The 27,979-nt window shown below is 42.2% G+C and overlaps 1 protein-coding gene across 1 annotated transcript; it reads right to left on the bottom strand.

The window, feature by feature from the left end:
- Window positions 1-3,421: 3,421 nt before the first annotated feature.
- On the bottom strand, window positions 3,422-7,402 carry LOC110341259 (PRAME family member 18-like). Its single transcript, XM_021228454.1, has 4 exons — window positions 7,384-7,402; window positions 6,482-6,577; window positions 4,094-4,381; window positions 3,422-3,951 (listed from the first exon to the last, which is right to left on the bottom strand). The coding sequence occupies exons 3-4, from the start codon at window positions 4,378-4,380 to the stop codon at window positions 3,645-3,647; spliced, it is 594 nt and encodes a 197-aa protein (XP_021084113.1). The 5' UTR covers window position 4,381; window positions 6,482-6,577; window positions 7,384-7,402; the 3' UTR covers window positions 3,422-3,644.
- Window positions 7,403-27,979: the final 20,577 nt, after the last annotated feature.

Consider the following 27,979-nt stretch of genomic DNA (forward strand, 5'->3'; position numbering starts at 1 on the left):
TTGTAGGTATGAAGGTGTCCTTAAAGGTCAGAGTTGGATCGCTTAGGATCTCCTGGGGTCTGAAGTCATATACAGGTGGTTATAAGTCATCAGACATGGGTGCTGGGATTCGGGTCCTCTGAAACTGCAATCTGTGCTCTTAACTCGCTAGGCATTTCTTCAGTCCCCAAATAATGATGGTCTCATTATGTGTCATCAGCTGGCTTGGAACTCACTATGTTGGAACTGCTGGCCCTGAACACATAAATTGGCTGGTTCTTACCTCTGGATCATTGAAATTAAAGGGGTGTATAGTCATGCTTTAAAATTACTTGTTTGTTTTTCTTTGTGATATTTTTGTTTATTTGCCGAGGCTAGACTCAAAGAAGTGACAATACTGTTTTTTACCTCCTGTTGCAAGCCACTACCCTAGCTCAGAAACTTTTCTTTAAATAAGGTATTTTTAAATGTAGCTCCTTCATGGCCTGGAACTCTTTATGTAGACCAGGCTAGCCTCAGACTCACAGAGATCCTCTTGGCTCAGCTCTCGGTCATAGTTTCATTTCTCTAGTCAACTTGCTGGCTGGTCTTCTCTGAAACCATCTTCTGACAGAGAAGTAGGCCTGTCTCCCTCCGATATACAGTTTTTAAAATGCCTTGAGAACCAGAGTTGTATAGCCCAGCTGGCCTCCAACTTGCTATATAGCCAAAGATGACCTTGAACTCCTGATCCTCAGGCTCCAAACTCTTGAGTTCTGGGACGGCATTCATGTCCCACCATGTCTAGTTTATGCAGTGATGAAGAGAGTAAGTGCTCAGGGTTTGTGATTCTAGGCAAACATGCATTCTCGATTCTGCTACATCTCCAGAACCCCTGCATAATATCAATGGAGGCAAACCATTCTCCTGCCTCAACTTTTGGAGTAGCTAACACAGCAGGTAATAAACAGAGTTTCAAACCCGGCTGCTTATTGCAGAAAAGGTTTCATAATTGTGACAAGATATTTGTCATATGGTCCTCTGAAGACTTATTTAGGAGACTCTGTGTGTATGTCTTGTCTTGAACAGAGTAACCCAAGGCTAACTCATGATCAGAACTATATTGGTTACATATGATTAAAACTTCCAGATGCACTGGCTCACGTAATAATGCCAGCAGGAGGATTGCTGAGAGCTGGAGTATCAAATCAATCTTAGTTACAAGGTGATATATTGTTTATGATTTAATAAAGCCACTAGGGATCCAAATACAAAGCCAGTCAGGACTACAAAGAAGGCAAGGAATTTTAAGCTGCTAGGAAACCTGCCTGAGATACAAAACAATCCTTTAAAGTCATACTTGCTTCATTTTCTTTAAACTCCTGCCCAGGCTGGCCTGGTAGTTTTGTGTAGTTAATGATGACCTTGAACACCTGATCCTTCCATTCCACCTCACATGCTGGAACACAGGCCTTTGCACTGTGCCCGGTGTGGTGGTGGTGGTGTTGATGCTGGTATTAATGTGTTGAGGACATGGAAGCCAGAGTCTTCAGCACACTAGATGAGCTTTTCCCATGTGAGCTGCATCACTCAGCCATCTTCTCTCTTTGGTTTTCAGAGACAGTTTAAGTCTGTAAATCAGACTGACCTGCAGCTAACTATAAAACCCAGGCTGGTTTTGAACTCATTGTAACCCCCACCCTGAGACAGCTTGTTGTGTGTGCTCACCAGAAAAGGCTATGATCTTGCACATGGGTTTAAACCAATAAAAAGTCTATATTAGCTGGCCAGACACTACAGGGGATGTTCAAGACCCCAGTACAGTGCTGAGCCTTTCGCTAGATGAGCATTTATGCACACAAAATATGCTCTGGGTCGACATACTTCAGTTAACACAAACAGTTACTTAGAAGCAGAACTACAGAAGCCAACATGCAAGGCAATGCTGGGCAGTAGTTTAATCCCAGCACTCAGGAGGCACAGGCTAGTAGATCTCTGAGTTCCAGATCAGCCTGGTCTACAGAGTCAAGTTCCAGGACAGCCAAGTCTAAGAAACCCTGTCTCAAAAAACAAACAAGACTATTACATTTAGTGACTTTCACATAATTATAGATTTTGATAGATTAAGCCTTTGTTTCAGTTTTGGCAGGTGGTGCTGTCTATGTGCTGAGTTTTACAGCCAGAATGGTACTTTCACCATGGAGTCAGTTGTGCTAAAGTCTAGGGCCCTGGTACAGCTTTCCAAATAATATGATGGTTAGGTGTGACTCTCAAAGCATAGCTATATTTTTGCTGTCCTGGTTCACACTGCATCTTGGGAGACTGACTTTGCTGGTCTCCTCATGGAGGACAGGGACTTGGAAGAAAAATTGCATGAACATGCCATTTCTGACTGGAACTGGAAATGAAGGAAGGGAGACAGCAGAGGCCCTCACCACCACTGGCTCACTCTCCAGTTTATACAGAGTGCTCTGAGCCAGCTACATGTTCCCAATGGTATCTGGCCCTTCTGCTGGATCCTGCTGCCTGGTCCTTCTCTTTCCTTCTAGTTCCTGCAGTGGCCAATAAGCTCAATTTGTTACACAAACTTCTTGGTCTGCTGAGAGTCTGTGGAGGTCTCTCAGTGGTGGAACAACTTGCAGAACTCAGTTATAGCACCAGCTTCTCTTCCTGGCACACACAGTGACAAACCAATTAAAACAATTTTCAAGGCACTTTTAAACAAACTATCTTCCTAAATAGGATCCCCTCCATTCAGGACTGACTTCTAACTGGGATGACCTTGAATTCCTGATCCTTCTGCCTCCACCGCCCAGTCTGCTGGAATAATGGGGAGGTGGGGTGTGAACTCCACCTGAACTCAAGGATGTAATATCTCCATGACTGGAACCGAGGGATGGAAAACTGTGACTCTAATGTTTAATGCCAGGGAAGGGCAGGCATTGAGATTCATACCTTCAGTTCCTACAGTTGGGAGACACAGGTGTGAGGAACAGGAGTACAAGGCATGGTAGCTATATAGACAGTTGTTCCCTGACTGAAATGCTTGAGGACCTGTCTGGGGCAATGACATATAACCTTGAAGGAGCAGCCAAGGGACTTTGGAGTCTTGGCGGTGTGTGTGTGTGTGTGTGTGTGTGTGTGTGTGTGTGTGTGGTTTGTCATCTGTGGTCTTGGGAGCACTATTAAGCTTGTCTATTGTTAATCCCACTGAGCAAGAATAATACCACTACCATGCTACCATGAAGGGAGAGGCAGGATGATCTCTGAGTTTGAGGAAGCATGAGCTCCATAAAGAGTACAAGCCATGTAAGAACAACAGAATAATAAACCCTGTATCACAAAAGGACTGGGATATAAGATGATGACTCACACTTATATCAAGAGGTAAAAATGGTATTGTCACTTTGTTGCATCTATTATAGGCAAAAACAAAAACATCAAAAAGAAAAACAACTAGTAATCATGGTTGTATACCCCTTTAATTTCAATGTTCTATAGGCAAAAAACTGGCCAATCTATGTGTTCAGGGCCAGAAGTTTCTACATAGAGTTCCAAGTTTTCACATGTTATTTAGTAAGACACTGTCACAGATTATTTTGGTAATGGAGGGAAGAGGGTTAAGAGGAGACTGGTCTTACAGAGGGCACAAGTCCCAGCACCCAGGCCACATGACTTACAACTATCTATGTGTAATTTAAGAAGCAACTGCTCTGCTGACACTTTTTAGGAACCAAGTTAAAAAAATAGCATGGTACAGTGTCTTTTCTTAGCTTGAGCCATTGCATGAAGTAACTATTGTAGTCCTTGAGAGTGGAGAACATGAGGGTATATTCAGCTAGCACCTTCAATGACTGCTTCTTTCCCTCTGTTGTGGAATCTTTCTCCAATGGTTTCTTCTTCTGTGAAGGGAAACCATTCTCTGTTCCAACACATCGTTCCCAAAAGCCATGCTTGATGTAGTGCAGATTGAGCACTCGTAGTCTGCACTGCCTGTGGGTCAAACATGGAGGAGTTTCAGATGACATTTGTAATCTTACAGTTGTAATCTTACAGATCCTACATCTCAACCTCCCTGCACTACATTAACTTTGAACTCCACCCTTTCATACCATGCCAACACAGACTCACTCACCTGGGCCAAACAGTCTGGTTAATCAGCCAATCCATTCCATCCAGCACAGCCTGGAAGTTATCTGCTTCAACATAGTTTATCAGAGACCCAAGAGGGAGGCAAGGGAAGGGCCACGATATTACCATGGTCTTCACTATCTTTGTTTGTCGATTGATGAAGGCCTGCTCAAACAGTGGTGGGAAGAGCACGATGGGCAGGTCATCCAGAAGAGACAGGGTCAAATCTTCATCTTTCAACAGCCCTCTAATGGCCAACTGTTGGAGAGTGGGCACAGCCTGGGAGCTCATCCTGGTGGATTCAGGTAAGGGTATCTTATGGAAGTATCCAGAAAGACATCTTTTCAGAACAAAGTTTAGAATGGACTTTGCTCCTCCAATTATAAAAATCTCCTCAGGGTCAGAGTCACTGCCAAGAGTCACTGCCCAGATGATAGAAACTGGGTTTTGCCATTTGACTTTCTGTCTGATGCTCTCACAGCTACAGCTCCATCAGGCAGCATGGCAGACTGTGGATCAGCCATATGAAGTGTGCCTTACCATTATTCTACCCAATCCCAACCCCCAATGCATTGAGTCCCACTCTACTGGGGAGTGGGTAACCTGGAGGGAATGGATCTTCATCATTTTAAGGTTAACCATTACTCCATAAGACCCTCAAAGTGAAATGTTCTCTGTGAAATTCTCCCTCCCTCATTCTCTTTTCAACTCAAGGGGCCTGGCTGGGAACAATCTGTGAAATGGATGCAGTTACATTTCTTTTAAGAACCTGAGTCCTGGGGTAGGGAGGGAGGGCACATGCCTTTAATCCCAGCACTTGGGAGATAGGCAGGGGGATCTCAGTGACTTCTAGGACAGCCTGGTTTACAAAGAGAGTTCCAGGACATCCAGAAATGTTACACAGAAAAACCCTGTCTCAAAAATAAAATACAAACAAACAAAAACAAAACCTCAGTGTTTGGAGGGATAATGCAGGAGAATAGAATGTGACACTAACTTGGGACAAGGACAGTGTCCAACACAGGAACAGGAACTGACCTGAAACCAAAGCTTTTAAATAGCAATGGTGAAAGGTAAGCACATGTGTTAGAAGCAGCTGGAGAGCTGAGGGCTGTCCCCAAGAAGATCTGCATGCAGCCAATGTAGGGCAAGACACATGTGAGAAAGAAAACTTTTGTGTTAGCTTTAACTGCACTTCATTTCCCTTTGGGGGGAGCAGGCAGTTCAAGACAGGGTTTCTCTATGTAGCCCTGGCTGTCCTAGAACTCTCTGTAGACTAGGCAGGCCTGCCACACAGAGATCAATCTGCTTCTGTTATGATTAAAGGTTTGTGCAACTACTGCCTGGCTTCTTTTTGGTTTCTTAGTTGTGTGTTGTCACTATGAGACATTGTCTGGCCTGGAAGTTGCTGTGAAGACCAGGATGGTCTTCCACTAACTAACAAGATTTACCTACCTCTACTCTGATAGTGCTGGGATTCATAGCAAGTAACCTGACCCCAGGCTGCTATCTCATTTACATACAGGGTCTCCCTATGTACTCCAGGCTAGCCTAGAACTGAAGATCCTCACACCTCAGCTCAGCCAAAGTCTGAGGTGCCACTCCCTTCATAGCTTTTAATTTGACTTCTTACAATGTCTTGTGAGGTTCTGCTTATCAAAGATCCTAGCTGACATAACTTTTAAGCTACCAGGTTCATTTGCCAAAGTAGGTGAGACTAGTGGTCTGTTTTCCTATTCTCTTCCCAGTATTGTTCTTGAGGCCCATGTAAAAGGAAATGTTCACTTATACCAGGGGCTGAGAACATAATGCATTCACTCTGAGCCCTGGCTGTTCTTCTAGAGAAACTGGGTTCAATTCCCAATACCTACAAGGCAACTCACACCTATAGTGCAAGCCAACACAGTACTAAGATCCCTATATCTTGTATTCTTGCTGAGGTCATCTCAGGATTAAATAGAATTTTACCTCCTTGATGGAAAAAGACCCAGCACTATTATAGGAAGCCAATGTCAGGATATCCTATCTTATTTATCTTATCCTGTTTGTGCTACAACCCCCTCCATCTCACTGCTTAGCTTCTGTTAGACTCTATCCTTTTGAAGATCCACCCTCCTCCCTGCAACCAGTAGGTAAAATACCAGATGCAATAACCTGGTACTCAGGCTACATCTAGTTTCTGAAAAACTTTAGTGTGTTCGCAGCTGGCTCCTATAAAGCATTCAATTGACTGCAAACTGTGTCTGAGCAGTTATTTTAGGTGGGTTACCTGTAACAATATGTAACTCCAATTCCAAGGGACCTGACCCTGTCTTATATTTCTACACACATGTGTGGTGAACGGATATGTTTAGACAAATGATAAAATCATCAACAAAGAAAATCTCAATACCAGGCAGGTAGACACAGGTGGGTCTCTGACTTCAAAGCCAGTCTGATGCACAGAGTGAGTCCTGGATGGTCAGGGAAACTCAGAGAAACCCTGTGTCTAAAAAAAACCCAAGATCAACAACAAAACTCACTGAGGACTCTAATCCCAGGCTGGGGTCGGGGGTGCCTGCAGGGTTGAAACAGAGACTTTGAGATCAACCTGAGCTATTAGGGAATAAAAAGAGAAACCAAAGATCACCCAGACTTGGCAGTGAAGACCTAAGAGGATTTCTGTCAGTTCAATACCAGCCTAATCCAAGTGTCCAGGACAGCCAGGGCTACACAATGAGACCCCTTCAAAAACAAAGTTTTTAGGGTGTTGCTCCCTTTGAACTCCTCCCATTATGCTGTTCTCATGATTGTCCATTAATAAAGCCATGCTCACTTGGCATCTTAAAGAAATGAATATTTGCCAGGCAGTGGTGGCCCAACCTTTATTTAATCCTAGCACTCTGGAGACATAGGCAGGCAGGTCTCTGTGAGTTTGAGACCAGCCTGGCCTACAAGAGCTAGTTGCAGGACAAGCTCCAAAGCTACACAGAGAAACCCTGTCTCAAACACCACCACCCCCCAAACAAAGAGAAAGAAATCTTCTAAAGGCAGCTAGAGATGCAGCCAGGGAATGTGTGCTTACACAGCTCACTGAGGGCCTGACTCTGCTGTTATCAGCACCTGATAGACAAGCCACTTTGACTCACACCTCACATGCCAGCACTCAGGAGATGGAGGCAGGAGGATGGATCTCTGGGTCAAAGCCCTCTCAGCTAAATACAGATTCTAGGTTAGTCTGGTCTTCAGGAAACCCTGTTTCAAAACATCAAACCATGAATTCACCAATAAACAACACTTGAGATGAAGACAAACCTGCCCTTGGAACGAAAAACCAGCCTCCAATCTGCTCATCAGGAGAGAGATAAAAATGAGAAATCTGTGTCACCCACAGTTTAATGTTCCTAGTGGGGAGTGACTGGATTGAATGAGATGGATTGGGTGTCCTCAAATGGGTGAGGAACTTACCAGATGCAGGCACTGGTGACAGGTCTCCTAGTCCCAGCAGGGTCAACAGGTGATTCTAAGATCCCAAGTGTCTTCTTTGGCTCCTCTGAGGCTTTTACTCACCCATCCTTCACTTCTCCCGTTTACAGCCTTCTGCACCAATCACAGGCTGCCAAGTCATCATATTGCTTGACATTCCACTCATTTAATACTAATCAGGAATAGGTGTGTAGAGATTGGCTTAATTGATAACCCTCAGGACCCACTAATCAGAGGTTACAGAGAGAGAGACAAGAACCCATTCATGAACTCCCTGCAGAAGCGTTTCCTTCTTTTCTGCTTCATGAAACTTCTATTTTGAGTCAGGAACTTTATGTACCCCAGGTTGAACTAGAATGTTCTAAGAAGCCTATGATAGGCAGGAACATATAGCATGTCCTCTGTCTCTGTCTCACCAACGCTGGTGTTACAGGAGACAGCCTCAAAGCCCAGGTTATTTACAGGTATTTTTTGGTACAGGCTCTCATAATATAGTTGATGCTGGGACCCAAAACTAGAGAGCAATTTTGTCTGTAGAAGCGTGGGTTAGGATGTCCAAGGCTGGAAGCCTCTGAAGGTGGGAATTGTGGCACACAGGGCAGGGGAGACCAACCAACAGGGGGAGGGATGCTGTCAATGACTCCATGGTGATGACCATCTATAGCTTTTGACTTTTCACTATGTATTTTTCACTCATGGTGGTCTAGAAACCAGCCAGCACCCTGATCCTCTCATCTATAACAGAATCATCTAAGACCCACGGACATGTTACAAGTTTACAATCCCAGCTACTCAGGAGGTTGAAATAGGAGAGTGATAAATTCAGGGCCTGTACATAGTAACCTCATAACAAACCTTATCTTTTACAAAGACCCTGCCTCAAAAGACAGAAGTTGCTGGACAGAATGGCATACATCTTTAATCCCAGTCCCCTAGAGGCAGGGGGGTCCCTGTGAGGTAAAGATGAGCCTGGTCTGTGCTGGGTGGTAGTGGCCCATGTCTTTAATGTCATCACATGGGAGGCAGAGGCAGGTGGATTACTTGTCAGTTCACAGAGATAGATCCAGGACAGGCTCCAAAAGCTACACAGGGAAACCTTGTGTCAATAAAATAAAAGAGACTGGTCTAGGCTGTCAGTGCCAGTCATCCAGTGCTAGAGGTGGACACTTGTTGTAAAGTGAGGCGAGGCAGAATGGGGGGACACACCTTTAATTCCAGCTCTAGGATGCAGAGCCAGAGGCATCTCTAAATTGGAGGTCAGCCTGGTCTACAGAGAGAGTTCTAGGATATCCAGAGCTACACAGAGAAACCTTATCTAGAAAAACAAAAGCAACAGGAGGAAACAATCAAAAACCAAGACTATTTTTTCTGGTTTTTCCAAGACAGTGTTTCTCTGTAGCTTTGGAACCTGTCCTGGAACTTGCTCTGTAGACCAGCCTGGCCTCTAACCCAGAGAGATCTCCTTTGTCCTGCCTCCTCAGTACTGCTAGCAAAGGCATGCACCATAACCACCAGCAAATATTTTTGTTTGTTTATTTTGTTTTATAAGACAGGATTTTACTCTATAACAATCCTGGCTATCCTGAAACTTGCTGCATAGACCAGGCTGGCCTCCAACTCAGAGATCCATCTGACTCTGTCTGCCAAGGGCTGGGATTAAAGCCATGTGCAACCACACCCTGTCAACAACAAAAATTTAAATACCTAGAGAGCTAGGCCATCTTGAGCACACTCACCTGGACTATGATATATCATAGGTGAAAATGAAACTGCAAAAGGGAAAAGGAAAGCAAGGTTGGAGGCAAGGTCTACATAGTGAGTTCCAGGAGACCAAAGCTGGGTGTTGAAATCCTGCCCCCAATAAAGGAAAAGAAACAAAAAGGAAAGTAGGGTGACTTAAAAGTGCAAGTATTCCCAGTATTCCAGAGGCAAAGGCAGAAAGGTCTCTGTGTCTCAGGGGCAGCCAGCCTGCTCTCCATAGTCACCATATCCTGAGAAGCCAGAGCTACAGGATAGAGTCTCAAAAAATAAATGAACAATGACTGTATTATTTTTTCCTCTTTTCTGTCTGTCTGTCTGTCTACCTGCCTGCCTTCCTTCCTTCCTTTCTTTCTCTATTTCCTTTTTTCTTTATTTCTCTTTTTTATTGTTGTTTCTTGTTTTGTTTTTCTGATACTCCATTTCTCTATGTAGTACTGGTTGTCCTGGAACTCACTCTGTAGAGAAGGATGACCTCAACTCAGAGATCCAATCTGGCTGCCTCTTCCTCTGGAGCGCTGGCATTAAAGGCATGTGTCACCCTCTGGCTTTTTGTTTTGAGACAGTGTCTTTCTAAGTATCACTGGCTGTGCTAAAACTCATTCACTATGTAGACCAGAGTGTCCTTGAACTCACAGAGATCCCTCTGCCTTTCCCCCCAAGTGCTGGAATTAAAGCTATGCACCACCACACCCAGCAAAGAAGGCTGTCTTAATTTATATTAACTCATTCTAGAGAGACTGAGATAGAAGGATTGCATATTTGACTAAATTTAATCTAAATAGTAATGGCCAATCTGGGCTAGAGAGCAAGATTCTACCTGCAAACAAAACAAACCCCCAGAAAGCCTAGTATAGCTGGTGCTGTCCTCCTTTGATTCCAGGATTTTGGAAGTAGGAGAATTTCTGTGAGTCTGAGGACAGCAAGGTTCAGGCTAACCAGGGCTACTTAGTGTCACTGTGTCTCAAAGACAACAACAAGGCAAAAGAGAAAAACCAGCTTTTTGTCATGGTGAGGGCCACCTAGGACATCAGGAACCTGTTGTTCCTGTCATGGTGGGGTTATAACTGGAGTTATTCTACATGTAGGTTACATATTATACTGATTGGACTCCAGCCACATATACTGGTTCTAATGTATTTTGAGATCATGAGTTTGTGGCACCCATCTCCCTTAATCAGCAAGCACAATATCTTCTCATTCTCCACAGACACAAGATCACAACATCTTAACACTGGTGAGCAGGTTAATGTCCAAGACAGACCTCAGCAAGTGAGGATGAAGCTTCTCCGGAGCCCAGGGAAAAGTGTTTCCTAAAACTGTTGAGCCAGAAGACTCTTAGAAGATCAGAATTTTATTTGAATCTTAAGGATCCTATATCCATGTTTTCCATGTCTGTCTTGAACCACTAGGAAGGAACGAGATAATGTTTATGGGTTCCAAAGTCTTTAATAAGTCACCATATAAGAGGGGGACCATACAAGAGGGCTCATTGATCCATCTGGGCTGCAGGACAAGGACAGGAGCCTTCTTTCTCCTGCTAGCCCCCAAAAGTTGCATAAATGGGGTTCATAAACACAAAACCCACAACCATTTGTTGCCAAGTTACAGTTACATTTTTCACCAATCAGTACTCAGGGATTATGGGTTTTCCCCAGGTACTCTATCATTGTCACCTGTTCTTTTTCTGTGGGATTTGGGCTGCACCAAATTCTACTGATAATTTCAATACCATCAGACTATCTTTCTGTTTACCAGTAAAGATTCAGGAGCCAGGAGTTGGGTGAAAGCATGCTAGATCAAAGAAGCTGAGAGGCAAGCAACTGACCTCGGTGTTTGGGCCAAAGAACCAGCAAGAGAAGTATCAACCCACCCATCCCAAACTCAAAAGACCTTGAATCTTTAAGTCCCTCCCTACTCCTTCCTGTGAGTCTCTTCATCCACATTCCTAGCTTCTCTGTGACTAATTCTGGTGTAGTAGTTCCTGGCTCTGCCCCCTGATATAAGGTTACTTTTCTTAATACAGTCTCAGAGTTTCACAGTGTCACCAAATATCTCACAGCAACAGACAGCTGACACAAAATGTTCTACCAGTTAATTCATTCTTTTTGTTGTTAGGCACAGCCATATTATCTCAGAGAACTAAGGGGTATAGCAGACTGTTTCTATTGTTTAAGGAAGAACTTGGTCAGGAATTAAAAGGTTTCCAGGATCCCAAAGGTTTGGGAACATGAACTCTGTCCCATCCTACAGGTAAAATGGAAGTCTAAATGGCAACACCCAGTAAAAGGTGCATTTTCCTGCTCCCTTGACATGGAACCACTATTTTCCATATCTACTTTGACCCCTCCAATCTGGACGCCTTACATCATATCTCACTCTCAACACACAACTCATTGTTCTATGTCCTCTTGATGAGAAATCACTCTCTCAGATTTCATTTCTCAGTGCCCAGAAAAGCTTCCCCCCAGTCCCTGCCAAAAAAAGACAAAATCTGGTCTCAGGTCAGAAACCCAGAGATCATGACTTTCAGGGAACTTACAGATTTAAGTACATTCAATAATATAACCTTTACCTTTCATTTCATTTTTGGGGGGAGGGGTTCAAGACAGGGTTTCTCTGTGATTTTGGAGGCTGTCCTGGAACTAGCTTTTGAAGACCAGGCTCACATTTATTTCAATGCCTCCACCCATTTTATCCTTTTGGAAGAGATCTTTGAATTTGACTCTTTGTATAGTCTTTTCTTTTAACTAAGAGCAATAACAATTTGTAACCAACAACTCTTAAATGATAATAAACATTCATAACCAATCTTTTGGGAATTTGTACATCATTTACTAGACTATTCCCTGTTTTTGGTGGGTATTGTTGAGTTTGGGGAACCCTGATAAAATTCAAGATAATAATTACATCTTGTTTGGAGGCTGGACCTTCTCAGCCAGCCTCCTTGAAGCTGTTCTGGATGCAGAACTCAGAGGAAACTGCAACAGAGGCATTTTGAGATGCTAGATCACCTGGGCCATTTATATTCATTGGTGTCTGGTCCTCCTTGCTCTGAAAATATAGAAACATTTAAAGGCAACATACATATCTGTATTAGTACAAGTATACACTGTGTATTGTACATAAGTTAGACAAAATGATTGTTTTGTTTTATGTTTTGTAAATTTTTTAGTTTTTTTTATATCTGTAGTCAGGATTATCAGGGGTTTGCCTGGATCAAATCTGATTTCCTAGAATGAATCCACACTCTCTCATTTCCTGTGGATGCAAAAGTATAACTTGTCTCCCAAAGCAACACATCTTTTAACTTCCACTTTGAAGTCAAGATGTTTTAAAATATATATGGTTGGTTAAATTTAGCAGTTTCCCTAAGCCAATAAGTCTTAGCAGTTATTGTTCATTCATTAGCTGTCAAAAATTTTAAAGACAACAAAATAACATATAGGATCCAGGTTCTGTGTGTATTTCCCATCTTTATGTGTCTTTTTCTTTTATATTACTTTATCCCCTTTCTAAAGACTTTAGTATTTTTTAAGTTTATATTAATGAATTTTTAATATTTTCATCCCAGTTCCGCCTCCCTCTTCTCCTCCCTCTCTCCCCTCTTTTCCCCATCCCACATCCCATCTGCTCCTCGGAGAGGATAAGGCCTCCTCTAGGATGTCAACTAACTTTGTCCATCACCTTGTGAGGCAGGACCAAGATGCCGCCCCCTGCCTTATCTAGGCTGAGCAAGGAATCTCTCCATAGAGAAGAGAAAACTCAGTCAGTTTATGTATTATAGTTAGATCTTAGTCCCATTGCCAGAGCCCTCATATACTTCCCAAGCCTCACCAATGCCACCTGTATTCAGGGGTCCCAGTTCAGTCCCATGAAGGTTCCCCAGTTGACAGTGCAGAGTCAGTCATGTTTTACTAGTGCAGGCCAGCTGATGCTTGGGTTCCTGCATCATGGTTTTGACTCTTTGTTCACATTGCTGCTGATCTCACTCACTTTGATTGTACTCTGGGAGGTGGGGCCTATGACTCATTACAGAACTCCACATCTGCTTCCATCTGTTTCTGGAAGAGGGGTCTAGCTTCTCTGGGGTCTTAGTTATATTAAAACTAGACATATTTTTATTACTGTTTGTATCCTTCCTTGCTCTCCCAAGTCTTTGTACATTTTTAATCACACTGTAGCCTGTTTAGAGGGTTTTTTTGTTTTTGTTTTTGTTTTGTTTGTCTTTACTGAGCATTTGTAACCCTTTCTGTCTGGATGAGCAAAACCCCAAACCCACCATGCAGTTTGCTGTGGGATCTCCCACTAACAGCTCAAGCCCACAGAAAGGCCTCCCTGTACCACATTATAAATGTTCAGCCAATAGCTCAGACTTCTTACTAACTAACTTTTCTTAATATAATTTTCAGCCTTACTTTATATACATCCATGTTTTGCCTGAATGTATGTCACTGTTAGGGTGTCATATCTTTGAAGAACATACAGTTGTTAGCTTCCATGTAGGTTCTGAGAATTGAACCCAGACAATCTGGGTGAGGACTCAATGGTCTTAACTGCTGAGCCATCTTTTCAGCATACTAACTAACTCCTGCAACATTTTTTTTTAGTTTATCAAGCCTGGATTTCTCTGTATTGCTTTGTAGCCTATCCTGGAGCTCACTATGTATAACAGGCTGGCATTGAATTTACAGAGATCCACCTGCCTCTGCCTCCTGAGTGCTGGGAATAAAGACGTGCACCCCTAACACCCAGCTAACTCTTACAACTTAAATCAACCCATTTCTATAAATCTATGTGTTGCTCCAAGGTTTGTGGGTTTTGCCTCCCTTTCATGTCCTGCCTCCTTTCTCTCTTCTGGGCAACTCAATTGACTCTGCCCTTCTTTTTACCAGCATTCTCTCTTCCCCCAAAATCCTGCCTAGCCATCAGTCAATTGGGTTTTTCTTAACAATGAGAGTGATGCATATTTACAGTGTGCAAATTTGGTCCACAGCTCTCTAGGCTCTAAGCATCCTTTCATACAGAATGAGTTATATACTGGCTGGTGCCACTTTACACTTCAGTTCCAGCTCCATTAGGAACAGAGGAGCTGGCCCACATTCTCCTGGTTCAGTTCTGAAGCGTTACCGGGATTACAAAAATTCCAGCATCCATGACCAATATGGATTTCTCTTCTTTTTCTTTCTTACTTTCTCTCTTTCTCTTTTTCTGTCTTTACATCTTTCTCTTTCTTTCTTTCTTTCTTTCCATCCTTCCATCCATCCATCCATCCATCATCCATCCCATCCATTCTACCTTCCTCCATTTCCTTTCCATTATTTTTTTCATTTTTAGGTTGGTTCTATATAGTCTTAGAAGGCCTGGACCTCAATAAGTTGACCAGTCTGTCCTTCAACTCACAGAGATCTGCTTATCCTTGGCTGGAATGCTGTGATTCCCCACTCTCATTTGGATTGATTTTCAAACATTTGGTGGAGAGAACCCAGAGCCTAGAGCATGTCAGGTAAGCACCCAGTTTCACAGCTCCAATTTAGCTTCACTTTTTAAGGAGACCAAGTTATAGGTGTTACCCAGGCTTAGTTTTCACCTCTCTAAAATTCTCTTGCCTTCCCTTCCTAGTTCAGGGAACCATAGGTATTCACCACTTGCTGGCATACAGGAAGTTCCCCAAGTAAATCAATCTTGCATTCTAGGTCATTTTCAACCCTGAAGCTAATCTTGGATTTTGTAAATGAATTTTTAAAGATTTATTTATTTATTATGTATACAGAGTTCTGTCTGCATGGATCCCTGTGGGTCAGAAGAGGTTACCAGATATCATTACAGATGGTTGTACAACAATGTGTGGTTGTTGGATATTGAACTTAGCATCTCTGGAAGATCAGCTAGTATTCTTAACCACTGAGACATCTCTCCAGGTTCCTAATCTTGGACTCTTCTTGGTCAGTTTTATAACTGGTGAGAAAAGTAGGGATCTGAGATTGACAGAATGAGAAGACAGGGACTTATGACCTCGGGGATGGCGAGGGTGACCACACAGTGCTTCCTTTTACTATCTTATCCAACTCTATACACATTATATTCATTTGTGAGGGTATATTCACTACATACAGTCTGATTGTGTGTTTATTTCATAAAAATTATATTACTAATACCGTTTATTTGAGAAGCCTGAGGATGCAGTGTAGAGTCTGAGGCACATTGCACATCACACTTCTAAGGAATCACACCCTCATTCTTGCCCCTGGATTATTGTGAAAAGTTATCTTGTACTAATAAATTAAGCAGCATGATAAAAGGATCAACTATTAAAGGATATGAATAACCAGACAGGCAGACATAGCACAAACCTTTAATCCTAGCACTCAGGAGTCATAGGCAAGTGGGATCTCTCAGGTAGAGGTCAGACTGGTCTAAAGAATGAGATCCAACATAACCAGGGATACACAGAGAAACCCTGTCTTGGAAAAAGTTAAGGATGAATACTAAATTGATATAAGAAAACAGAATCCAGAAAAATGAACTCTAATGATAAGATAATTCCCTTACCCTGACAATCAGACTCAGCATATCTTGTGTGATTATTTTTGAGACAGGATTTCTCTGTAGTCCTGGCTGTCCCAGAATACACTCTGTAGAACAGGGTGGGCTCAAGCTCACAGAGACCCAATCTGCCTCTGCCTCCCTAGTGTTGGGATTAAAAGTGTTTGCCATCATCACCCTGCTCTTTGTTATCTTCTAGTCTTTGTTGCACCCTTCCCCCCTGGGGTCTGCTGACCAGCTTGTGACCTGGAGCTTCTAGCAAAACACCTCTTGTCCCTTCCTTCCAGTTAAGCCTAAATGCTAATTCCTGTTATGCTCCCATCCTTTGCCAAGGAGCCCTGGGAATGTGAGCTCCTGACATTGGTAATTTTCCACCATGCCTGATACTGGTATTTAATGCTCCACTCTTGTTTAAATAAATGCCATTCTCCTTGCAAGAATGAGCCACTGTCTTTGTCTAAGTTTAAAACCTAAACCCTTCAACTGGATCATTGAGAAGTCTTGTAGCCTCATAATCATGCCCTTTGCTACAATTCTTGATGTAGCATAGGAATAGAAACTATGGTGATGTTGCTGATTTTCTGATACGTTCAGTGACTCTAGAAGGAGAGTACATTGAAATCCTATAATTTCCTTTCTCTTTTTAAAATTTATTTTATTTTTAATTTTCAAGTCAGGCTTTCTCTGTGTAGCCTTGGCTGTCTTGGAACTCATTCTGTAGACGAGGCAGTCCTTGAACTCACAGATCTCTACCTGCCTCTGCCTCCTGAGTGCTGGAATTAAAGGCTTTAGACACCACCACCAAGCAACTTTCTTTTTTAATTTATGTTTTTTGTCTTGATGCATCCAGATCCCACCCACCTCCCAACCCCTGGAAACTGTCTCCTACCCCTGTAAACCCCCAAAATAAAGCTAAATGAAATTTATGATAAAAAGAAAAAGAAAAACTGGGATAAAGGGAAAATCTTGTCATGCAAGCTGCAGTGTGACACACTGAGACACACAGTAAACCCCTGTATCCATGCATCTTTACATGCAGGCATTCATGAAAGAATCATTGGTTTGGTTGTAGGCCAAACTACACTGTAGATGTTGGGCCCTCAATAGAACTCTTCCTGAATGTCCATTTGCTTGTGGAGGTGCTGGAGCCCTATGCTAACACACATGTGCTCAGCAGATCATAGATGGGATGGATGGAGGATGGGCCAGCACATAACCCTGGTTCTAGGCCTGGGCAGTTGCAGGGTTTGTCATCCTGCAAGCTCTCACCTGCCTTTATCACCAGGGTGAGCTCTCCTACATTGCTCTAGCTAGTTCACCTCTTGCAGGGATGAGCAAGGGGCAGGGCCAGTTCTCTGGCTTTCACATCCTAAGGGGCATTTCTAGAGCTTCAGGATCAGCTCTACTGTGTTGCCCAGGCATTGTATAGGGGCCAGTCTCCTCAATGCTGCAACTAGAGAGAGGCAGAGACAGCTGTCCCACTATTATGATTTCAGGGCCTCGGGCCTTGATGGGGGCAGATAGGGAAATCTCTCTCTTGCCCATGCTGTCACATGACTGATAATGGAAACAGCTCTCCCATCTGCCTCTGACATCAACACCTTTCCTCCAGCTCAGGCTTTGAGGACACTGTCTGGCCGGTGGTTGGCTTCCACCCACCTGAGCAGAATGTTATTGTCAGCGCCCATGGATGTATTCCCCACAGCCCTACACTTGAGGACCCAGTCTGTACTGTTGGTAGCCTGCATACAGCTTACTCAAATGATATCAGGATGGGCAGTGGATGTCTTCCCACATGTCAATGACTTGATGACTCAGGTGGTCCATGTGTGGGTTCCATCCTCCATAGTTGAATGAAATTGAGTGGGCCATGGATATCTTTCCACCAGCCTGGGACTTGAGCATCCAGCCTGTCTTCAGGGTGGGTACCACACAAATGAGCCAAAAGGCACCTACCACATACCAGAGCCAAATGGCATTCATCCAAGGACGTCTCCCTACCAATCTAGGCAATCAGGTTCCAGCCTGGTCTGTGGGTCCACAAACCATGCCTGAGCCAAACGGCATCAGGCAGTGCCATGGATGTCTTCCCTCCTGCTTTGAGCTTGACTACCAAGTTTTGTCTGTAGATAGTTAAGGATTCCCCACTACAGATATAAATAAACCTAAAAAATAAAAAACTACAAAATACATAATGTATATTTTATCTGCTCAAACATAAACAAAAAAAACATCTTTAGCTTCCAGGACAGCCTCCAAAGCCACAGAGAAATATGCCTCAAAAAACCAAAAAAAATCATCTTTGGCTAACTTGTGTACAATACATGGTTTATACTTGTACTGATACACATATGTTTCCTTTAAAAGTTTATGTTTTTAGAACGAGGATGACCAGACACCAATGGAAACAAATGGCCCAGGTGATCCAGCAACACAAAATGCCTCTGTTGCAGTTTCCTCGGAGTTCTGCATCCAGAACAGTTTGAAGGCTCCATATCTTGAAGAACACTGGCAGTAGATGGAGACTCACTTTGCCAAGTAAGTCTCATGCAGGAACAACCTGGCTGCAGTGTCTCCCTCTGTATTTCTGTGGATGAAGTGACCTTAAAAGGGTTCGGATCTATTTAGACATAGATCTGGGGAGTGCCAGCCTACAATCCTATGGCCAGAGAGTCTGGGAAACAGAAACTTTATTTAGTGGCTGATCGAAGAAGAGGCAGACTCCCTTGGTTAAGTACTGAGCTGAACTCAAGAAAGCCAGTAACAGAGAGGGAGGACTGATGACCAAAGGGATTAAGACTGGGCTGGTCTAACCCCCAGAAACAGCTGACCAGACAAAGGTTAACTCTTGAATCCCAGGCATTAGCCTGGGAAGCCAGCATGGGACTGATCAAGACCCCCTGAATCTGGGTGTCAGTGAAGAGGCCTAGGGATTCTATTGAGCCTTGGGCAGCAGATCAGTACCCATCCCAAGTATACACACGGACTTTGGACTCCAATAGAACAATGTGAGGTGCACTCTCACCCTGAACTCTTGAGAAAGGGTCTAGGCCCTGCCCTATATGAAATGACACACTATGGACACCCCCATGGAGGGCCTCACCCTCCCTGGAGGAATGAGGGGATAATGGGGGGGGTAGGAGGGCACGGGAGGAAGGGAGGGAATGGGAGAGGGACCTGGAACTGACTTGTGAAGCAACCTTGATTCTTATCTAAATTTAAACTGGAAAATAAAATTAAAAAAAAAAGGGTTCGGACCATCACTGCATGGATACCGGATGTATTCTATATGCTGTAACTAAGGTGTGTTGTGGGACTCCAGCTTCATAGCTAAAATAAGAAACATTTTACAAGAGCAAGAAGATTCCTCATAGTCACTGTAGGCTCCTAGCCTGTGATTGACAATTCCCTTGAGCACTGAAGGAACAATAAATTCTGTGAACCTCCATACATTTCTTTTTTTTTCTTTTTTCAATTTATTTTTCAGTTTAAATTTAGATAAGAAACAAGGTTGCTTCACAAGTCAGTTCTAGTTCCCTCTCCCTTTCTCTCCCCTCCTCTCATGGCCGCCCCCCAGACCCCTATTATCCCCTCATTTCCCCAGGAAGGGTGAGGCCCTCCATGGGGGTGTCCATAGTCTGTCATTTCTTCCAGGGCTGGGTCTAGACCCTTCCCCAAGAGTTCAGGGTGAGAGTGCACCTCACATTGTTGGATGGGAGTCCAAAGTCCGTGTGTGTGTATACTCGGGATAAGTACTGATCTACTGCCCAAGGCTCAATAGATTACCTAGGCCTCCTAACTGACACCCCCATTCAGGGAGTCTTGATCAGTCCCATGCTGGATTCCCAGGCTGATGCCTGGGATTCAAGAGTTAACCTTTGTCAGGTCAGCTGTTTCTGGGGGTTAAACCAGCCCAGTCTTAATCCCTTTGGTCATCAGTCCTCCCTCTCTATTACTTGAGTTCAGCTCAGTACTTAACCGAAGGAGTCTGCCTCTTCTTCCATCAGCCACTCAATGAAATTTCTGTTTCCCAGACTCTCTGGCCATGGGATTGTAGGCTGGCACTCCCCAGATCTATGTCTAAAATCCATATATGATAGAGTACATGCCATGTTTCACTTTTTGTGACTGTGTTACCTCACTCAGGATGGTTTCTTCTAGTAGCATCCATTTGCTTGCAAATCTCAGGATTCCATTGTATTTTTCTGCTGAATAGTACTCCATTGTGTAAATGTACCACATTTTCTCTATCCACTCTTCAGTTGAGGGACATCTAGGTTGCTTCCAAGTTCTGGCTATTACAAATAATGCTGCTATGAACATAGTGTAGCAGACATCCTTGTTGTATGAATGGGCATCTCTTGGATATATGCCTAAGTGTGGAGTTGCTGGGTCTTGTGATATGTTTATTCCCATTTTACTGAGGAATCTCCATACTGATTTCCAAAGTGGTTGAACCAGTTTGCACACCCACCAGCAATGGAGCAGTGTTCCCCTTTCACCACATCCTCTCCAGCACAAATTGTCATTGGTGTTTTTGATTTTAGCCATTCTGACAGAGGTGAGATGGTATCTCAGAGTTTTTTGATTTGCATTTCCTGGATGGCTAAGGATGTTGAGCACTTTCTCAAGTGCCTCTCAGCCATTTTAGAATCCTCTACTGAAAACTCTCTATTTAGTTCCGCAGCCCACTTTTTAATTGGATCCTTTAGTGTTTTGGAGACTTGCTTCTTCAGTTCTTTTAAATTTTGGAGATCAACCCTCTGTCAGATGTGGGATTAGTGAATATTTTTTACCATTCTGTGGGCTGCCTTTTTGTCTTGCTGACTGTGTCCTTTGACTAACAGAAGCTTCTCAGTTTCAGTAGGTCCCATTTATTAATTGTTGATCTCACTGTCTGTGCTAGTGGTGTTATGTTCAGGAAGCTGTCTCCTGTACCAATTCGTTCAAGGGTACCACCCATTTACTCTTCTAAGAGGTTCAGTGTGGCTGGATTTATGTTGAGGTCCTTGATCCATTTGGACTTAAGTTTTGTGCATGTCGATAAACATGGACTGATCTGCATTCTTCTACATGCCAGCCTCCAGTTATGCCAGGACCATTTGTTGAAGATGCTTTCTTTATTCCATTGTATATTTTTAGCTTCTTTGTCAAAGATCAGATGTTCATAAGTGTGTAGGTTAATATCCGGGTTTTCTATTCGATTCCATTCATCGACCTGTCTATTTTTGTGCCAATATGAAGCTGTTTTCAGGACTATACCTCTATAACAGAGCTTGAGGTCCGGGATGCTGATCCCTCCGGATGTTGCCTTGTTGAACAAGGTTATTTTGGCTATCCTGGGTCTTTTGTTTTTCCATACAAAATTGATTATTGTTCTTTCAAGGTCTGTGAAGAATTGTGCTGGGATTTTAGTGGGGATTGCATTGAATCTGTAGATTGCTTTTGGCAGGATTGCCATTTTTACTGCATTGATCCTTCCTACCCAAGAGCATGGGAGATCTTTCCATTTTCTGAGGGCTTCTTTAATTTCTTTCTTTAAAGATGCAAAGTTTTTGCGATACAGGTCTTTCACTTGTTTGGTTAGCATTACTCCAAGGTATTTTATGTTGTTTGTGGCAATTGTAAAGGGTGATGTTTCTCTGATTTCTTTCTCAGCCCTTTTATCATCTGTATATAGTAGGGCTACTGATTTTCTTGAGTTGATCTTGTAGCCTGCCACTTTGCTGAAGGTGTTAATCAGCTGTAAGAGTTCCCTGGTAGAGTTCTTTGGGTCACTGATGTAAACTATCATATAATCTGCAAACAGTGAAAGTTTGAACTCTTCCTTCCCAATTTGTATCTCTTTGATCCCCCCCTTTGTTGTCATGTGGCAATGGCTAGAACTTCAAGTACCCTGTTGAAAAGGTATGGAGAGTGTGGACAGCCGTGGTTTTTGTCCTGATTTTAGAGGAATTGCATTTTCTGTCCATTTAGTTTGATGTTGGCTGTTGGTTTACTGTATATAGCTTTCATTATGTTTAAGTATGTCTCCAAGACCTTTATCATGAAGGGGTGTTGGATTTTGTCAAAGGCTTTTTCAGCATCTAGTGAGATGACCTTGTGATTTTTGTTTTTCAGCTTGTTTATATGGTGGATTACATTGATGGATTTTAGTATGTTGAACCATCCTTGCATCCCTGGGATGAAACCTACTTGATCGTGGTGAATGATCATTTTGATGTGTTCTTGGATACGATTTGCCAGTATTTAATTGAGTATTTTTGCATCAATGTTCATGAGGGATATTGGTCTGTAGTTCTTTTTCTTCGTTGTATCTTTGTGTGGCTTGGGGATCAAGGTTATTGAAGCCTCATAGAAAGAGTTTGGCAAAGACCCTTCTGCTTCTATTGTGTGGAATACTTTGAGAACAATCGATATGAGCTGTTCTTTGAATTTCTCGTAGGATTCTGTACTGACGTCATCTGGACCTGGACTTGTTTTGGTTTGGAGACTTTTGATGATTGCTTTTATTTCCATAGGGATTATAGGTCTATTTAAATTGCTTATCTGTTCTTGATTTAGTTTTGGCAAGTGATAGCTATCCAGGAATTCATCCATTTCCTTTAAATTTTCGAATTTTGTGGAATACAGGTTTTCAAAGTATGACCTGATGATTCTCTGGATTTCCTCAGAGTCCGTTGTTATGTCCCCCTTTTCATCTGATTTTGTTAATTTGCATGTTCACTCTCTGCTGTTTGGTAAGTTTCGACAAAGGTTTGTCTATCTTGTTGATTTTCTCAAGGAACCAACTCTTCGTTGTATTGATTCTTTGTATTGTTTTCCTAGTTTCTACTTTATTGATTTCAGCCCTCAATTTGATTATTTCCTGGCATCTACTCCTCCTGGGGGAGTTTGCTTCTTTGTGTTCTATAGCTTTCAGCTGTGCTATTAATTCTCTAGTATAACTATTCTCCAGTTTCTTCATGAAGTGTCCCATAGGTTTGGGTATGTTGTGTCTTCATTCTCATTGAATTCGAGGAAGTCTTTTTTTTCTTTTTTATTTCTTCTTTGACCCAGGAATGATGCAGTTGAGCATTATTCAATTTCCATGAGTTTGTAGGTTCTCTGCAATTTGTGTTTTTGAATTCTAATTTTAAAGCATGGTGGTCTGATAAGATGCATGGAGCTATTCTAATTTTTTTGTAGCTGCTGAGGTTTGATATGTTGCCAAGTATGTGGTCAATTTTTTGAGAAGGTTCCATGTGGTGGTGAGAAGAAGGTATATTCTTTTTTATGTGGGTGAAATGTTCTATAGATGTCAGTTAATCCCAGTTGGGTCATTACTTCTATTAGACCCTTTGCTTCTTTGTTGAGTTTCTGTCTGGTATTCCTATCTAGTAGTGAGAGTGGTGTGTTGAAATCTCCCACTATAACTGTGTGGGGCTTTAATATGTGATTTAAGTTCTAATAATGTTTCTTTTACAAAGTTGGATGACTTTGTATTTGGGGCATAGATGTTCAGGATAGATACTTCATCCTGGTGGATTTCTCCTGTGATGAGTATATAATGACCTCCTTCATCTCTTTTGATTGATTTTATTTTAAAGTCTAGTTTGTTAGATATTAGGATTGCTACCCCTGCTTGTTTCTTGGGTCTATTTGATTGGACAATTTTTCTCAACCTTAAACTCTCAGGTAATTTCTGTCTTTGAGGGTGAGGTATGTTTCTTAAATGCAGCAGAAGGAAGGGTTCTGTCTTCGAATCCATTCTGCTAGCCTGTGTCTTTTTATGGGTGATTTTAGGCCATCAATGTTGAGGGATATTAATGACCATTGATTGCTCATCCTTCTTCGATTTGCAATGGTTGTTTTTGGTGGAATTATGTGTGGAATTTCACCCCTTTGTTCTTTCTGCTGTTGGTAGAGAGGGTTTCTCTAATGCCTATGTTTTTCTGGTTGTAGTTAGCTTCTTTGGGTTGGAGTTTTCCTTCCAAAACTTTCTGTCAGGCTGGGTTAGTGGATATGTATTGCTTGAATCTAGTTTTGTCATGGAATATCTTGTTTTCTCCGTCTATAGTGATTCAGAGCTTTGCCGGGTATAGTAGTCTGGGATGGCATCCATAGTCTCATAGTGTTGGTAGAATATCTATCCAGGACCTTCTGGCTTTCAGAGTTTCCATGGAGAAGTCAGGTGTAATTCTGATAGGTCTGCCTTTATATGTTACTTGGCCTTTTTCCATAGCTGCTCTTAATATTCTTTCTTTATTCTGTATATTTGTGGTCTTGATTATTATGTCACGAGGGTGATGCTGTAACAATAAACGGCACACTTACTGAAAATAAAACTAAATATTTATTGTAGAAATTACTCACAAGATACCAAACAAGTAACCCAGATGAACCAAGTAGTTTTCCGCTGCTGAAACCGGAAGCCGAAAACTGGGAAAAGGGAGCAAGACTTCCTTTGTGCTGTCTTTTATGCCTTCCCCCGTAACGACCCCTAGCCATGCCCAAAAGTGGGCCTGGCTAGTGATGGAGTTCACCGCCTACATACGTATACATCTTTAAGTCTGTCTGTATACGTCTTTAGTCATGCTTAAAATGGGTGTGGTTAGCGGTGTGGTAAACTGCTCTTTTATTACCTCATCTGTATGTGCCTCTAGTAAGTCACATGGTTAATGGCGGCATACAAGCTTCCTCCTACAATGCCTCTTTTAGTCTAAAAAAGATGTTTAAATTTAAAACAACTTGTGTCAATGAACAAAATATATCAAACATCTATTCTATCTAAACCTAACGTTATCTGAAAGAAACACCCAAATCTGAACACCTCCTTCCAATCTCAACTCTAAAATAATTGAAAACTAACACTAACAGGTGTAAACTATCCTATAATATCAATAGTAGGGAGATGGGGCATGGAATTCTCAAAACTGTTTCCTGCTGAGATGGGATGATGATAATCTCATGGGGACCTGTGAGAAGAAAAATGTTAGTGTAACAAAATCTCAGTAGATCAGACAGTCTCTGTATGGCAATCAAATGCTTGATTGAAGTTCCTGACTGGGGTTCTAGTGTTGATTGAAGCTGTCATCTGAAGCTCTGGCCAAATTGTAGAAGATGTGCTGTTTCAGTTTCTTGGTCTGGAGTTGTGTAGAGTGATGTAGTTTTGTAAGACCTCGGCATCAAAGCGCCCAGCACCGAACCGAATCCTCTGCCCAAGGATGGGGCCATACCACTGGATGCAAATGCAAGAGGCAATTTATTGGGTACACAGGCGCCTGCAGATGCTACTACAACTCGGGTGCAGAGCATACCGGGCATGTACGGAGTACAATATTTATAGAGTTTTAATTGTTACATAAGTATCAGCATAGCAACAGGTATTTCATTGGCTACTTAAGCATGGCCTGAGATCATCTTGGGGGCAGGGGTAGTTGCCAAGGACTAGGTTTCCTACATGAAAGACCCCAGCATGCTTCAGCAATTAGTATCCGGGTCCCATGACTGCTATAGTGATCAGACACAATAGGGGGCCAGGGTAGTTGCCATGGAGTAGGTTTTCTAGTATTGTCATATGAAAGTTCCCAGCACGCTTCAGCAATTATTACCCGGGTTCCATGACTACTATGGTGATCATAGACACAACTGGGGGCAAGGGTAGTTGCCAAGGACTAGGTGTCCTGGTATTGCCACATAAAAGACCCTGGCACGTGTCAGCAATTATTATCCGGGTTCCATGACTGCTCTGGTGACCACAGATCCTGTTTGACATTTTGCCCGCTGGGCGAGGCACCTGGTTTGGGTTTCTTTCATTAGGCAATGGCTTGGCTTTGTTTTTCTTTTCCTAGGGTGGGCCCTGGGTAGGGGTCTTTCAGTTTCAAGCCAGTTTCAGGATAGTGCTTGTCAGGTGGAGTCAATGATGTGGGGCAGTTCAGATGCCTCCAGTCGAATCACATGAAGTCAAGGAAGTGGATCTTCATTGTCTTTCTGAAGCAGTTGAAGATTGCTGTCAGGAAATCCCTTGTTCTCTGGAAAATTCAAACATTAATGTTAACAAAGAAATATTTTAACTTTTATATGTATGCATACTGGAAGAGGTGACAATAGGGAAGATGGTAAATGTGAAGGAAATTAGACTTTTCAGAAAAAGAAATCCACAGATAACAGTCCCTAATTTTATTTTCTTCTGTCTTATATCAATGGCTCTTTGATATAATACAGAAATTCTGAATTTAGAGTAGGAGAGCCAATCCAACTCCAAAGCCAACTTCAGTTAAATGAATGGGGACTGAGGTATGTGAAGAAATAAAGATAAAAGGGTACTATGAAAAAACAATATAGAGACATTTAGACTTTGATATCACACAGTGAGTTACTGTTCTGAAGCTTCCAACACATTACCTACTAATAAACGATCAATTTCATCATTGCCTTGTGCCAGAGGACCTGGCAGACCTGTATGGGATCTGATGTGTGTTATATATATAGGATGAGTCCTGTTTCTGATGATTTCCTGCAATTGTAAAAACAATGAAGTTAATTCTGTATTATCAGGAACAAATTCTGCAGTCTCAATATGCAAGACAACTCTTTCTGCATACTGAGAATCTGTGACTATATTGAGAGGATCTGTAAAGTCTTTAAGTTCCATGAGAATGGCATATAACTCTGCCTTTTGTACGGAGTTGTAAGGGCTTTGAACTACTTTACTTATATTTCCTGATTTATACCCTGCCTTACCTGATTTGTTTGCATCTGTGTAGAAGGTAAGAACTCCAGAAATAGGAGTTTGCCTCACGATACGAGGAAGAATCCAAATTGTTTTCTTTATGAATTTAATTCTCTCTGTTTTGGGATAGTTATTACTAATACTTCCCAAAAAGTAACTGCAAGCTATTTGCCAATACTCATTATCCTTCCATAAGGAGGAAATTTCCTCATTCATTAAAGGTACAATAATTTCACCGGGCGGTGTTGGCACACGCCTTTAATCCCAGCACTCGGGAGGCACAGGCAGGCGGATTTCTGTGAGTTCGAGGCCAGGCTGGACCGACAGCCTCCAAAACAATACAGAGAAACCCTGTCTCATAAAACCAAAAAAAATAAGGTACAGTAATTTCAGCTGGGTCTTTCCCAGTCGGTTGATGAAGCCTTAACTTACCTTTTAATATCAAATCGGAGATCTTTTCTATATATGTTTTCAATTTTTTATTCTCTTTATGTGGCAGAAATACCCATTCTAGAATGATGTCTTCCCTCTGCATTAATATTCCTGAAGGGTATTCTCTAGATGGTAAAATAACCAGAATACAGTCCAGCTTTGGATCCACATGGTCCACATGTGCTTCTAATATTCTCTTTTCTACCCATTCTAATTCTTTTTCAGCCTCAGCTGATAGTACTCATGGGCTGTTTAGGTCTTTATCTCCTTTTAAAGCCATTTTCAGGTGTTTTAAATCATGCCCTTCTACACCAATAATTGTCTGTAATTGAGAGATTTCTCCTAATAGTTTTTGAAGATCATTAAGAGTCCGGTAACAATCTCTTCTGATCTGTACTTTCTGCTGTCTAATTTTTTGAGCATCTATTTTATAACCTACATAGTTAATAGAATCTCCTCTTTGTATTTTTTCTGGGGCAATTTGTAATCCCCAGCGAGGCAAAGTTTCTTTTACTGCTTCAAACATCTTTTCCAAAGTATCCTTATTTGAATCAGACAATAATATGTCATCCATATAATGATATATTAACGAATGTGGAAATTTTTTACGAATTATTTCTAGAGGTTTATTTACAAAATATTGACACAAAGTTGGGCTGTTTAACATACCTTGAGGTAGTACCTTCCACTGGAATCTCTGTACTGGATGGGAATTATTATAGGTAGGTACCGTGAAGGCGAACTTTTCTCTGTCGTTTTCTTGTAATGGTACGGTGAAGAAGCAATCTTTTAAGTCTATAACTATAATTGGGCAATCCTTAGGAATTAGAGAAGGTAACAGCATCCCAGGTTGTAGAGACCCCATAGGCTGAATTACCTTGTTGATGGCTCTAAGATCAGTAACCATTCTCCACTTACCAGACTTCTTGACAACAAAAACAGGTGAATTCCATGCACTCGTTGATTCCTCAATAT

The sequence above is a fragment of the Mesocricetus auratus genome, unplaced genomic scaffold (assembly GCF_017639785.1).
Source record: "Mesocricetus auratus isolate SY011 unplaced genomic scaffold, BCM_Maur_2.0 Super-Scaffold_100014, whole genome shotgun sequence".
NCBI lineage: Eukaryota > Metazoa > Chordata > Mammalia > Rodentia > Cricetidae > Mesocricetus > Mesocricetus auratus.

Bases quoted from the DNA above. Each gene is read 5' to 3' on its own strand.
- LOC110341259 (XM_021228454.1), bottom strand. From the start codon at position 4,380: ATGAGCTCCCAGGCTGTGCCCACTCTCCAACAGTTGGCCATTAGAGGG. The intron at 3,952-4,093 runs GTGAGTGAGTCT...TTTGACCCACAG, and splicing joins AACCAGACTGTTTGGCCCAG to GCAGTGCAGACTACGAGTGC.